The sequence below is a fragment of the Rhipicephalus microplus genome, chromosome 9 (assembly GCF_043290135.1).
Source record: "Rhipicephalus microplus isolate Deutch F79 chromosome 9, USDA_Rmic, whole genome shotgun sequence".
Taxonomy (NCBI): Eukaryota; Metazoa; Arthropoda; class Arachnida; order Ixodida; family Ixodidae; genus Rhipicephalus; species Rhipicephalus microplus.
Genome location: NC_134708.1, coordinates 19,895,562 through 19,910,303, shown reverse-complemented (window position 1 = coordinate 19,910,303; position 14,742 = coordinate 19,895,562). Strand labels below are relative to the sequence as shown.

At 45.4% G+C, this 14,742-nt stretch overlaps 1 protein-coding gene across 1 annotated transcript in view; it reads left to right on the top strand.

Annotated features, from left to right (window-relative positions):
• Window positions 1-515: 515 nt before the first annotated feature.
• LOC142771581 (uncharacterized) overlaps window positions 516-14,742 on the top strand; it is a 46,990-nt gene continuing 32,763 nt past the window's right edge. The window contains exons 1-5 of the mRNA XM_075873263.1: window positions 516-1,869; window positions 3,623-3,670; window positions 5,077-5,166; window positions 10,243-10,437; window positions 11,430-11,902. Of these exons, the coding sequence (XP_075729378.1) occupies window positions 3,655-3,670; window positions 5,077-5,166; window positions 10,243-10,437; window positions 11,430-11,902 (774 nt within the window). The 5' untranslated portion in view covers window positions 516-1,869; window positions 3,623-3,654. The remainder of the gene's footprint in view (window positions 1,870-3,622; window positions 3,671-5,076; window positions 5,167-10,242; window positions 10,438-11,429; window positions 11,903-14,742) is intronic.

The following is a 14,742-nucleotide window of genomic DNA, read 5'->3' as shown; positions in this document are numbered from 1 at the left end:
GCCAATTTAACATTTGTAGAAATATTTTTTATCAGGTAAACCAATGATCAGTGCATCACTACGCGTTCACTTATCCTTTCCGAGAGGGAGTATTCTTTTCACAGTTAAAATTATTTTGTAGTGCTCACACGTGTCGTCGCGCATGAACACGGTTCTTGTACTCCGTATAAATGCGCTCGTAGCACATTCATTAAATTCAGTTGACAGTCTGTGCTCTTTCCTGTCCTTTCTGTCTCTTCCTAAAGTTGTCGCGCTGTGACTAGCACACAACCACGATGAACCAACTCTCCCAAATTAAGCTCTTGTTACGTAACATGTAGACCAAGTTTCGTATGGAAAGAAGGAGCGGTGCTTTTAAAATAAAATTTTTCACATACAACACCTAGACGGCATTCCAGAAAGTTCAGAAGGCAGCCACGTGACCAAATATTTTTCCTCTCCTAAATATTCCAGGAGTTCACTATTTTCAATGCAGCACGAGTTTTTCGAATACATTTGAGATGGTTGCGAAAATGGCTGGGACATTTGGCATAAAGTGACCCAGCTGTGTCATTAGCCATAATTATGCATTACCTCTTTTGTTTTTTGTGTGTCCTGACTCAGTTTTGTGTTCGTTTTTAGCATATTGTGTTTCTGATCATTGTATTGGTTTCTTAAGTATTCGCTAAAGTTATATGTGCGAAAACCCGTATATGTTTGCATGTACATCATTTCTCATAACCAATGGTTATACATCCAGGAATACAAAGCTTAATCCACTGTGATTGTATACATTTGAAAACACTATCCACATACATTTTTGTCTGCATCACTACTTGGGAACGATTGTGTACATGAAGGCGTATATAGTGAAATCATGGTGATTATATATATTTGAAAGAATCGTAAGTATATATTTGCCTGTATTTCATTCCTATTAACCGATTGTGTACACGAAGGAGTATTAAACTGGAAACCACAGAGATTGTAGATACTTGAAAGAATTATAGGGATATATTAGTGTGTATTTCATTTGTAGTCTCTATGTACTTGAAGCAGTATACTAAACTGAAACCAGTGTAATTGTATGTTGCAAAGAATTGTCAATAAAGTGAAACTGAAAAAATATAATAAACATTTGAGGTGTTGCATGTGTAGTGTACATATACATGAACGTATATCTGGTGAAAAAGTTGTGTGGCAGAAGAAAAGTTTATGTTTTATTTGCCTAATAAATAAACGCAATATGCAAGGGCAGCAAGGCTTCATTTTCTGTAACGCACATTATGCATATACACTGAAGTATATATAGATCCAGCACAGGTTCATACACGATTGTACGCGTTTATATTTTTGCCCACACGCAATGAATGGAGCTCGACAGGTGGTGCACCATCGATAATCAGGACCACTTTCTTCAAGTAGTGTTTAATCAGTGCATGCTGATATCTAGGTGGCAGTATTCGCCACCCCTGCCATGGGCACTCAACACCCTTGTGCACCCTTCTCGCACCCTCCTCAGAGGGTGCTAAAAAAGTGATGGACATCGAAGGCACCCTTCCTTAAGGGTGTTTTCTTAACACCCTACAGTTTTTTTACATGTACACCCTATTCTAAGGGTGCATGGTAAAGCACCCTTTTTGGAAGGTGCTGAATTAACACCCTTAGGGTGTCGTCCACGGGACAAGCTCATTTACACCCTTCTGGGTGTAAAAAGTTTTACTGTGCACCTGTCCTTCTTCCTTCTTGTTGCACTCAGTGACTACGCCAAGAAGGATGCGGCGGTTACCTTTCGCATCTACCTGGCCGCCGTCGTCGGTGCACTGTCGGTCACGATTCTCGTCATCTCCGTGCTCACCACCGGGCCACCCATTGTCGGCGAACAACGCGGTACGAGCGGTTCCACGAAAATTCACTGCTTTATGTAGCGCTTAACTACGCTGTAATCCAGTGCTAATTATGCGGTTAATGTAACGCCGATGGTCACTACTCTCGTCGTATCCGTGCTCACCACCGGGCCACCCATTGTCAGCGAACAACGCGGTACGAGTGGTTCCACGAAAATTCACTGCTTTATGTAGCGCTTAACTACGCTGTAATCCAGTGCTAATTATGCGGTTAATGTAACGCCGATGGTCACTATTCTCGTCGTATCCGTGCTCACCACCGGGCCACCCATTGTCAGCGAACAACGCGGTACGAGCGCTTCCACGAAAATTCACTGCTTTATGTAGCGCTTAACTACGCTGTAATCCAGTGCTAATTATGCGGTTAATGTAACGCCGATGGTCCCTATTCTCGTCGTATCCGTGCTCACCACCGGGCCACCCATTGTCAGCGAACAACGCGGTACGAGCGCTTCCACGAAAATTCACTGCTTTATGTAGCGCTAATTACGCTGTAATCCAGTGCTAATTATGCGGTTAATGTAACGCCGATGGTCACTATTCTCGTCGTATCCGTGCTCACCACCGGGCCACCCATTGTCAGCGAACAACGCGGTACGAGCGCTTCCACGAAAATTCACTGCTTTATGTAGCGCTTAACTACGCTGTAATCCAGTGCTAATTATGCGGTCAATGTAACGCCGATGGACTTCTTGCGAAGGTTTCGGTGTTGTCCTAAATCCCGTGCTTAAATCCCGCGCTAATGTCATTCTTGCGTGGGGGCCCTGGTGTAGTTTTGAGTCCTACGCCTAATACAGCTCCAATACCGTGAAACCCGAGCAATCGCGTAGCACGTACCAAGAAGAGATACCATTGGCAATCGCGCACTTGACACAGCCTCGACAATGGCGCGCTTGGCGAGGCAGTGGCGCCCCCTGGCGCGTGGTGCGGATATCAGGCGGGTGTTTCAGAAGTGATCTATATGACTTTGGATAACCTATTGCGATTAACCTTATGCGGTTGCTGTATAGTTTGTAACATTTTAGGTCTGTTTATTTCTCACTTGTTTAGAGCATTGCTAGCTATGTCGTTGGCCTGTTTCAATCACTGCGTAACCATGCGAGATGAGACAGAGGATGTACAAGCCGGTCGCTTGAAATGCTACTACATGAGAAAAGTGGTACGCCTTTATAAAATATCTATGTGCTCTTGGAATCGACCACTGCGCATTTCACCACTACTGAGGAGACGCTTTCAATTGCTCCTTAAGAAAACTGAGTGAATAAAATCAGTCGTCGGTGCCTGTAAGGATGTGAAGTATTATATGCAAGCTTTTTGAGAGATATGAGTATTAGAAGCAACGTGGTAAGTCCGACTTTTTTTAAAATTCAAAATCTTCAGTTAAAAGTAGCCTATACGCGTCAGGAACTCCTTTTGTCGCTATTCATTTCTGGTCCGCAAATCGCTTCATCTACGGTGTCCATAGCGAGATTCTGTTTCGATGTATCCGCGTTCAATGTGTCGTTAGTTAAGTTGAATTGTGTGAGTAGTACTCAAGAATTATCGTGCTCTGTATGAAGATTATAGATACTTTTCCCCGTGGTTTGCCTTATCCGGGCTTATGTGGCGAACTGGCAGCAGTCGCATCATCACTGATGTTTCTGCATAAGACTACTCGAAGGCGGAATTCATCTCCTTCTAATTAATTTTCTCAATGGGTTGTAATTATTTTTTCTCTCTCGCTTTCTCACTAGCAGCAGAGGACCCGGCGACTGTTCTCGTCCACCACATGAATATGCGACCGAGTGAGTACGCATTTTTCAACTGCGTCAGAATATCCTCCTACAAAACGTTCCGTCTCTGATGATATATTTGTTCACTAGGCGTATTACTCCCGAATTCACGACTACTGGTACAAAAAAAGAGGGGGAAAGGGGGTCTCCGCCTATATACATAGAGAACAAACGCCCAAGACATTTAAATTGAGAATACAAGTGATTGCCGGTGCCATTTATTTTTGATCCCGCTGAGTGTAGAGCAGTGTGCGCGATTACTACAGCCATATCAGCTGTATTCTGAGAACATTGAACTGGTAAGCATGTCCGTCTGTCTGTCTGTCTGTCCGTCCGTCCGTCCATCCGTCCGTCTGTCCGTCTCTCCGTCACTTTCGGGTAACCACTTCTGGCCTTGATGTCTCCTTGGGTTCTCTAGTCCACTCTTAAAAAACAAACGAGAAAAAGGTTCTTTTTCAGAATACCCAATACAGCACTGCTGTCACAAGCAGATCATTGAGAATACATTGACGTATCAAGAAAAATAAAATTCACAACAGTCCATTATGTATTCGCCTATCCCGACTCCAAGGTGAAAACTATCTACTTTTTATTCAGCCGGTGTACATTGATCTCACGCAGCCCCGATCCGATGACTTTCTGCCCCTAAAGTGCTCTTTTATTGCCCATTGCCTCCAGGATCGAATGAATTGCAAGCTTTTCTGCACCAAATCTGGTTTTGCACTGCCATCGTGGTGGGTATACTTTTGGCCGAGCGACAATTTCCTGTCATGACGTCACCACGCGATGTCACGTTGTGTTACGCCATTGTGACGCCACGATGACGTCATACATTTCGACTAGTGGCGCATTGCTGATGTCATGCGGCGTCGTCACCGCGTGATCGAGAATTTTTCGAATCACTCACGTTGACACTCAAGCCGATGGTGAATTTTCGTGTTTGATGAGGCCTTCGTAAAGTTACGGAGCCACTGGAAAAGTCTAGAGTCACTTGAAATTACTTTTAATATACTCTCGAATAAACACACACATGTTCCAGATCAGGTGAGCGTAACACGGCATCGACGCGGAAAGATTTATTTTGCAGACAGGTGAACAATTGCACACTGCTGTTGAAAGGGATCTAGGAAGTAGTCTCCCCGCACGCTAGCATTGTGTCGGGTGGCCAGGAATGGAATTGGCTGTCGCTGCCCAAACGTTTCACGCATCCTGCATATACCTTTGTGGTATTCTGCCAGTGACTGTATAAAGCTGACCATCGACGCTGCCTGTAGAGTGTTATGTCGGAAGCACGCGCACTACATGGGCATATTCCTTTAGTGAATGTTACGTGGATACAGTCAGTAGAGTCAATGACATCGTTTGTGTTCACCAGCGGCTATACGCGGGTGGTGGCTTGATGTTTGTTCTCAACGCAGGAAGGGCCACGGAGCGAATCACAGCACGCACCACCACCACCTCGCCGACCGTGAGAACGACAGCGGACAGAGCTGAAATGGAAACGATAGGTTTGTTGCACATGCATGTTGCACATGCATGCACATGCCATGCCGGTATGCATGCACATGCCGAAGGCGAGTCGCAAGCCCTTCATCTATTGTTTGTGTGTGTGGGGGGGGGAGGGGGAATATGTGCTGCCCTTTGAAGGTGCTGTTTTGCTGAAAAGAACACAAAAATAATATGTACTTGTTTCATTATCAAGACACGCAACAAGTAAAAAAAAATCGCTGACGACGGACCTGTCGAGTTCTGTGAAATGTGTGCTGTATCAGCTCATGTTAATTTCGTGAACAGGTACCATGCATGTTTCATACCTGAACTTTAAAAAGAAAGTGAATATACTCCGATTTGTTGTTCCTGTAATATTTCTTTTTTTCTCTTTTTTTCCTGGTTTGCACAAGCGCTTTACATTGTGACTAGGACTAGAGCTGCGCATGGGCACTTTCACGAAAGAACGAACGAACGAACGAACGAACGAACGAACGAACGAACGAATGAATGAATGAATGAATGAATGAATGAATGAATGAATGAATCAATCAATCAATCAATCAAATTATGCACTGCAATTCAGAGCTAGCTGTGGAGAAATCAAAGTCAAGCATTACAATTATGTCATCTGCCACAGGCGATTTTTAAAAACTTTGTGCTGTCTAAAATATTTTTGAAAGGTCCAGTGTAACCACACGCTAAGCATTAACTCTCGCAAAAACGTGCGAGGCTCAGGAACAAGTGGCAAGCAATCCTGATAGAGGATTGTGCTTTACGACGTGATTATCCCGTGAAGTACCTTGCCAAAATCCACTTGCCGATTTGCATATGATAAGAACGATTGACCCGCACCACGCTGCAAAAGGGGACACCAGCATACGGTATTTTTTTTTAATTCGGTAGCCCTTCTACAATGGGCAAAAGGAGACAAGCGATAGTGGTCGTAGGTTCACCTGATCTGCTATTTATTTATTTATTTATTTATTTATTAACTTAATTATTCATTATGTATTTATTTCACATCGCGCTATGCTCCCTCCTAACATTTTTCTTCCACCATTCCGGGAACAGAAATGCAATGATGTTAATGAACCGTAACTCATTAAAGTTTTCTCTCTCAATTCACTTCACTAGCAGAGACGAGTGGAATCTACCCAGTACATGAGGCACATTCGTTTTTTTTTTTTTGCAGACGACGTCTTTATTCTTAGTGGACTTGTGGTGTGTCACGGTGAACTGCCCGACTTCTTTAGAATAGCAGCTGGTGTTTTCGCGTACGCCGCCACTCAAGGACGGCACTTTGTGGGCAGACATGTCGAGTTTAGGGGCCACGAGTGTTGAAGATTGGGCGAGTTGGTTCGTCGTACTTGAACTTGTATAGCGCATTGCGGGGAAGAAGAAACGGCCGAGCAGACCGACACAAGAGGACAGAGCGCTACGCTCTGTCCTCTTGCGCTCTGTCCTCTTGTGTCGGTCTGCTCGGCCGTTTCTTCTTCCCCGCAATGCGCTATACAAGTTCGAGTTTAGGGGCACAATCGCGGAACGATTTCTTTTCCGATGCCAATGCTTTCAGTACTTTACACGCTTGGTTTGTTATCAGAGAGAGGATTCGTCCGCATTATAAACGTGATCAGACAGCAGCCAGTGGTAGGTGATAAGAAAAGCATACCATAGGGCATTATCACTCCGCGATAGCACCCTAACTGCGGGGAATGTGGTCTGCTATGATTGGAGGTTATATATCACGTAGCTGTATCACGGAGGAGGAAAAGCTACGGAGGGAGCATAGCCTCACGCCACCAGCCTGTGCAAGCCAACCCATTTTGATGCCAACAGTAGTGTCGGCCCAACACGTGACCTTTTGCATCAAAATCACGCAAGCGACGAGACTTGCCGAGACTTCGGAGCATGGCACCAAGTAGCTGTTAATCGAAACGAACTTCTTCGGCGCAGACCGGCCAGCTGACGCGGGAGGTCCAAAAACGGAACCTCAATGAGAGTACCAATACCTACCGCATGCTCTGACGTTTTGATCACGTGTTGGGCCGACATGGTGGGCTCCACTGGTGTGACGTAATGCACTTTTATTTCTTTTTCTTCCTCCATGCTGTGTATCGTGTGTAGCGTGACTCGTCACTTTTTATCGATATTTTAAAACACCCGTTATTACATAACGCTCGTGGTGCTTCGTGCATGCGTAACTTTAGAGTTACTAGAAACGAACATAAAAATATCCTCGGAGCACGGGGTATATATTTAGAGTGAATGTTTCCAATAGTGAACTTCTGTTCTTCAATGCTGTCACTATCATCGTGGTAGTTGTCTAGTGTATAGTAGCAGCCTCGAAGAAGACAAGTCTGCTTGTCGATGCCAAGACCTACAGCACTCTTGATTGCCCAGATGTTCCTTCTCCAGTGCTCACGTTCTAGTTCATACACCCTGCCGCTAGGGGCGTAAACTATAAGCATAGTGGCGCTAGTCAACACCTGTTCCCCGGCGTAAGCTTCCGCGCTCGTGGCGATGTTTCGCCAACACAGATAGCTCATATCGTGCAATTATTTCGTATAAGTGCAACATACTTTGGAAATAAAGATATGGGAAGTGATCGAGGTTTGTTTAATTTGTGGGACGCTAAGTAAGGACACCGCATGTCGGCCTACTTTATGCGAGTCTGCGGCTTTGCACGTTAATCAACCAGTGAGCAGTAAATACTAAATCAAACCTATAGCTTACTTGACCCTCCGTACAAGATTGCAGAAACAGTCACGCAATGCCAGCAGTTCGTCATAGAACCCGGGCGTTTTAACTCCAACGCCGTATGGCTGGTCACAGAGTAGCAGACGGATGTATGGATGGATGGATTGATATGGCTTTACCCTTTAGATCGGCCGGCGGCTAACGCCACTTAGACGTAGTATTTAGTGAACCAACAGCTATATGTATCTTTTTTAGGGGCGAAGCTCCTTAGGGCGTGGGCTGTGCGTCCCCTGTAGCCTGTATGTAGCCACCTCTAGTTTAGTTCTTGCAGTGTTCACTAGATGGCGGTACGGTCCCCTGTATGTAGCCACCTCTAGTTTAGTTTTTGCAGTGTTCACTAGATGGCGGTACCGTCTCCTGTATGTAGCCACCTCTCGTTTAGTTCTTGTAGTGTTTACTAGATAGTGGTACTTGTAGCTGATGATGAAACGATGCAAGATGTTATAAACTAGAAAGCGGTACTTGTAGTTGATGAAAGTCGCGAGATCTTATAAAATAGGAATGATGTCACATATGGCGCGTGTCATTGGTTAAAGGCAGTCGTTCGATTTAGTGCGGCGACGTACGCTAGGGGGAGCGATGTAATAAAATCGATTGGGCAAAATGTACAGAGGATTCATGGTTTACCAGGTTTACCTCCGGAGCTTCGCCCACTCATCATCATTCACTTCGTGGATATGGCGGAATTTTTTCTCTTTAAGTAGTGAAATTGAGGACTGGTGCTTTGCAGCGAAGGGTTTAATTTTCACTCGTGCCTTGACTTTAGCCACCAATCAGATAACCTCCTTCTAGTTAATTCTGTCCGCTTAAAGTCTATTTTGTTTTCCCTGTCCCTAAACCCCATTGCTTTGAAAAACTCTGCGCCACCATCCTGAACTATTGGGTGAAGCTCCATACAGAACATTATCAGGCGTTCGGCAGTTTCCTCCTCCTCTTCACACGCACTGCATACCGTGTCTATCCCTTCGTATTTGGCCCGATAAGTATTGGTTCGCAATACTCCCGTCCTGGCCTCAAACAGTAGAGAATCACCCCGAGTATTATCATAGACCCTTTCCTTGGCGATTTCCTGCTTAAAAGTCTTATAGATCTCTAGTGCGGACTTCTTAATCATGCCAATTCTCCACATATCGGTCTCGGCTTCCTTCACCTTCTTCTTAACAGATAATTCTTTTCAGTTTGGCCCCCTGCTGTTTTCTAAATATTACCAGTCAATTTTCTGGTTCGCTTCCACCATTTTGTATCGACATTCTTCATGTACAAGTAGCTGAATACCTTCCTAGCCTATAGCACTCTTCCTGTATTGAGGACTGGTGCTTGAGGACTGGTGCTTTGCAGCGAAGGGTTTAATTTTCACTCGTGCCTTGACTTTAGCCACCAATCAGATAACCTCCTTCTAGTTAATTCTGTCCGCTTAAAGTCTATTTTGTTTTCCCTGTCCCTAAACCCCATTGCTTTGAAAAACTCTGCGCCACCATCCTGAACTATTGGGTGAAGCTCCATACAGAACATTATCAGGCGTTCGGCAGTTTCCTCCTCCTCTTCACACGCACTGCATACCGTGTCTATCCCTTCGTATTTGGCCCGATAAGTATTGGTTCGCAATACTCCCGTCCTGGCCTCAAACAGTAGAGAATCACCCCGAGTATTATCATAGACCCTTTCCTTGGCGATTTCCTGCTTAAAAGTCTTATAGATCTCTAGTGCGGACTTCTTAATCATGCCAATTCTCCACATATCGGTCTCGGCTTCCTTCACCTTCTTCTTAACAGATAATTCTTTTCAGTTTGGCCCCCTGCTGTTTTCTAAATATTACCAGTCAATTTTCTGGTTCGCTTCCACCATTTTGTATCGACATTCTTCATGTACAAGTAGCTGAATACCTTCCTAGCCTATAGCACTCTTCCCCCATTCCTCACAATCGCTTCTCAAATTTTATCTTGCTGCTAGCTTCCCTGCCCTCGAATGATGTACATCCAATATCATCGTGTACTCCCTCATTTGATGTATTCCTTTGAGCTCCTAAAGCAAGCCTACCTATTCCACGTTGCTTAATTTTTAATTTTGCTTGAACCTCTGATCTTATGCGCAAGACCGCATTGCCGAAGGCCAGACCAGGAACCATGACCTTTTTCCACATTCAATGAACATGTAATACAAAGCGCCACCAACGGTGAGTGGTTGAACGAGAGCGAGGACACGTACTCTCATAGGAATCCCTTATCTGAGGTGGCCTGGGGTCGAAACTTTCACTTCGGCCACGTCCCGTGTTCAAGTATTTTTCATTTTTCAACATTCCATCGTCCCACGAACTTCGACATTTTTCGCATTCGCAGGGAACATAAAGTTCTTGGATTTGTCCGCTAAGAAGCGTCGCCGATCGTGGGCAAGGGCGACCCGGAGCAGCCCTGCAACGCCCAAGACTCGCAGAGTGCCCTATCGGCGTGGTGGGACCCGACGCAGACTGTCAGGCCGAAACGCATTTGTCCAGACTTTGAAGACCAGTACCACTGCCGGGACTACTGCCATTCGTGAGTGAACACCAAGCTATAGCACAAGCTATACCTTTTGTACTCTAATAACAATTTGCTAAGCGCTGAGCCCATATCTGGTTAAGAATGAGCAGTTCTTGTCTTTTAGAATTGCTTAAAGTGGCATGCTCTCCGATTCACTTGTTGATAAAATTGCTGTAAGCTCGGTGCTGCCAAAACTCTAGGTAGAACATTGGGTGTCCGAAAGAAAATACTCAATGGTGCCTATAGCGTGCCGTTGCTTATGAGCCACGTCCATCGACGTAGACAGCCCACACAGCCACCGTGCCGAGTTTCCCGTTGTAGCGCGCGCCGAGTATACACAAGTGACGACGAGAAAACGCGGCGTATAGCTCGTACTCGTAAACGCCCGCTATTCTACTGCGGGTACCATAGCCAGATTTGCACGTTAGTCTTGGCGCTGAAGTTTGGATATCCTTGCATGGTCTATGACAGGCTGTGGTTCCACTATGACCACGCCAATGAAAGACGTAGCATGAGCCAAGAAGGCCACCCTACAGAATCAACCAGCCTCGCTTTTTTTTAATCTTTACATAACTAGCGTAAACTCGTCCCCCTTTTAAAGTATGTGTTCTTATAATAGTAATCAACTGCCGGTGTGGTCTAGTGCTTACGCTGCTCGACAGCTAACCCAAAGGTCGCGGTTTCGAACGCCAGCCATGGCGGCCACAATTGGCGATGGAGGCGAAATTCAGGAGGCCCGCGTACTCAGATTTAGGTGCATGTTAAATAACCATGATGGTTGAAATATTTCCGGAGCTCTCTAATAAGGCGTCCATCTAACTATATTGTGGTTTCGGGACGTGAAAGCCAACAATTATTACTAAATAATCTATCTTAATCCACCCGTCATGACTGTTACAGCGAATGTCAGATATAACGAACTCGTTTTGTGGTATCGGTGATTAGACTGCAACATATACGCCTATTCATACCCGAATGCTGAGATGCCGTAAACGTGACGATTACAGGGCCACGAGCCAACGTGGGTGACGGCCACGGGCGATCAGACGAAGCCCGGCGCAATAAGCATCGTCCCGTGCCGAGAATCGACGCAGGGCCAAAGATACTCACTGAGGCGACGTCCCACCCGAGGCCAAGCTCGATCAAGAACAGCGTGCCTGCGGTAGCATCGAAGTCGCCACGACCAACCGCATTCGGCAAGCCGCCGCCTCAAGCGAAACCTGATAGGACGTCACCACCAACAGTACCAGGCGGACTGCCACCTCCAAATGTTCACGGCAAGTCACCGCCTCCGACGGGGGTCGGCAAGTCAGTACCACCGGCAGTAGCCGGCGAACCTTCAACCGTGTCCAGAAAGCCACCGCACACAGCTACTGCAGGGAAGCCCGCTGTAGCTCATCGGCCGCCACATCCAGCTACAGTCGGCAAGCTGCCGATTCCCGTTCCGACTGAACGACCGCACCACCGAGAGCGTGAGCAGGTTAGTTCGACTGCATAACATGAAATAAGTGCAACATTTCGAAAGTTCCTTTAAGCAATGCACGTGTTCATTGATTTGCCAACTTGTACCCGAGATCCAAAATGCAGATTACGTGCTAGAATGCCGACCCGGGCGTCGCGGGTTTGATCCCGGCCATGGCTGTGGCATTCTCATATAAACGAAATGCTGGACGCATGTGGGATGCCGCTGCATATTGAAGAACACCGAATGGTCCAAAATTTCCGGAGTCCTCGTGTTCGACGTGTCTCGTAACCGTGTCGTACTCTTGACACGTGAAACACTATAGTTATTATTATTGTTAGTCCCAACACAATACGACATAACCAACATATTAAAATTTGTAACGTGTGGTTCTGTTTTGAGCGTCATCAAACTTAGACAACCGGGGCAGTTGACGTGGTCAAGTCCCCTAGTTGCAACGTTGGCTTGTAACGGCCTGTCATTACGTAACTGGCTCGTCGTAATGCCTCTTAAGTCCCTGTCAAGCTTTTCCTTTCTGTATTTTTCGCCAGTTTTAAGCAGCTGTACATTAATCTGGCATCGGTACTAGAAACGCCAGAGGAGAGCTACTAGTAGAATTCGCAGAACGCAATAATTTACGGATTTTGAATACCTTCTACCGAAAACGACAAAACCGCAAGTGGACATGGAGGAGCCCTAATGGCGAAAATAAGAACGAAATAGACTTTATAATGAGTGCACACCCTGGAATCGTGCAGGATGTGGAAGTGATTGGCAAGGTACGATGCAGTGACCATAGAATGGTACGGTCTCGAATTCGTCTAGACTTGAAGAAGGAACGACAGAAACTGATACGCAAGAAGCCAATCAATCAGCTAGCACTGAGAGGGAAAGTACAGGAATTCAGAGTGTCACTGCAGAACAGGTACTCGGCTCTCAGTGAGGAAACCAACCTTAGCGTAGATACAATGAATGAAAATCTGACGAGTATCATTATGGAGTGTGCAGTGGAAGTTGGAGGCAGGGTAGTTAGACAGGACACTGGCAAGCTTTCACACGAAACGAAGAACCTAATTAAGAAGCGTCAAATCATGAAAGTGTCAAGTACAACAGACAAAATAGAACTGGCAGAGCTTTCGAAGTTGATTAATAGACGTAAAGTATGCGATGTAAGAAGGTATAACATGGAGAGAATTGAACACGCTCTGAAAAACGGAGGAAATGTCAAAGCATTGAAGAGGAAACTTGGGATAGGCAAAAGTCGGATGTATGCACTAAGGGACAAAGAAGGCAAAATAACTACCAATATGGATAGGATAGTTAAGATAGCGGAGGAGTTTTACAGGGATCTGTACAGTAGCCGAGACAACCACGACCTTAATACTATAAGAACTAGCAGTAACCCAGATTACACCCCACCAGTAATGATAGAAGAAGTCAGAAAAGCTTTGGAGAGCATGCAGAGGGGCAAAGCTGCTGGTGAGGATCAGGTAACATCAGATCTGCTGAAAGATGGAGGACAGATTGTGTTAGAAAAACTAGCCACCCTGTTTACGAGGTGTCTCCTGACGGGAAGAGTACCAGAGTCTTGGAAGAACGCCAACATCATCTTAATACATAAGAAAGGAGATGACAAGGACTTGAAGAATTACAGGCCGATCAGCTTGCTCTCTGTAGTATACAAGCTATTTACAAAGGTAATTGCTAACAGAGTAAAGAAAACATTAGAATTCAATCAACCAAAGGAACAAGCAGGATTTCGAACAGGCTACTCAACAATTGACCACATTCATACTATCAATCAGGTAATAGAGAAATACTCAGAGTATAACCAACCACTATACATAGCCTTCATAGATTACGAGAAGGCGTTTGATTCAGTAGAAATATCAGCCGTCATGCAAACACTGCGGAATCAGGGCGTAGATGAAGTATATATAAACATCCTGGAAGAAATCTACAGGGGATCAACTGCTACCATAGTGCTTCATAGAGAAAGCAACAGAATACCAATCAAGAAGGGTGTAAGGCAGGGGGACACAATTTCCCCAATGCTGTTTACCGCGTGCTTACAGGAGGTTTTCAGAAGCCTAGAATGGGAACAGTTGGGGATAAGAGTCAATGGAGAATACCTTAGTAACCTGCGCTTCGCCGATGACATTGCATTGCTGAGTAACTCGGGGGACGAATTGCAACTCATGATTACGGAGTTAGACAAGGAGAGCAGAAAAGTGGGTCTTAAAATTAATCTGCAGAAAACGAAAGTAATGTACAACAACCTCGGCAAAGAGCAGCGCTTCGAGATAGGTAATAGTGCACTTGAAGTTGTAAAAGACTATGTCTACTTAGGGCAGGTAATAACCGCAGAGCCGAATCACGAGATTGAAGTAACTAGAAGAATAAGAATGGGGTGGAGCACATTCGGCAAGCACTCTCAAATTATGACAGGTAGATTGCCACTATCCCTCAAGAGGAAGGTATATAACAGCTGTATCTTGCCGGTACTTAGCTACGGAGCAGAAACCTGGAGACTTACAAAGAGGGTTCAGCTTAAATTGAGGACGACGCAGCGAGCAATGGAAAGAAAAATGGTAGGTGTAACCTTAAGAGACAAGAAGAGAGCAGAGTGGATTAGGGAACAAACGGGGGTTAAGGATATCATAGCTGAAATCAAGAAGAAGAAATGGACATGGGCAGGGCATGTAGCGCGTAGACAGGATAACCGCTGGTCATTAAGGGTAACTGACTGGATTCCCAGAGAAGGGAAGCGGGTTAGGGGGAGACAGAAGGTTAGGTGGGCAGATGAGATTAAGAAGTTTGCGGGTATAAATTGGAAGCAGCAAGCACAGGACCGGGTT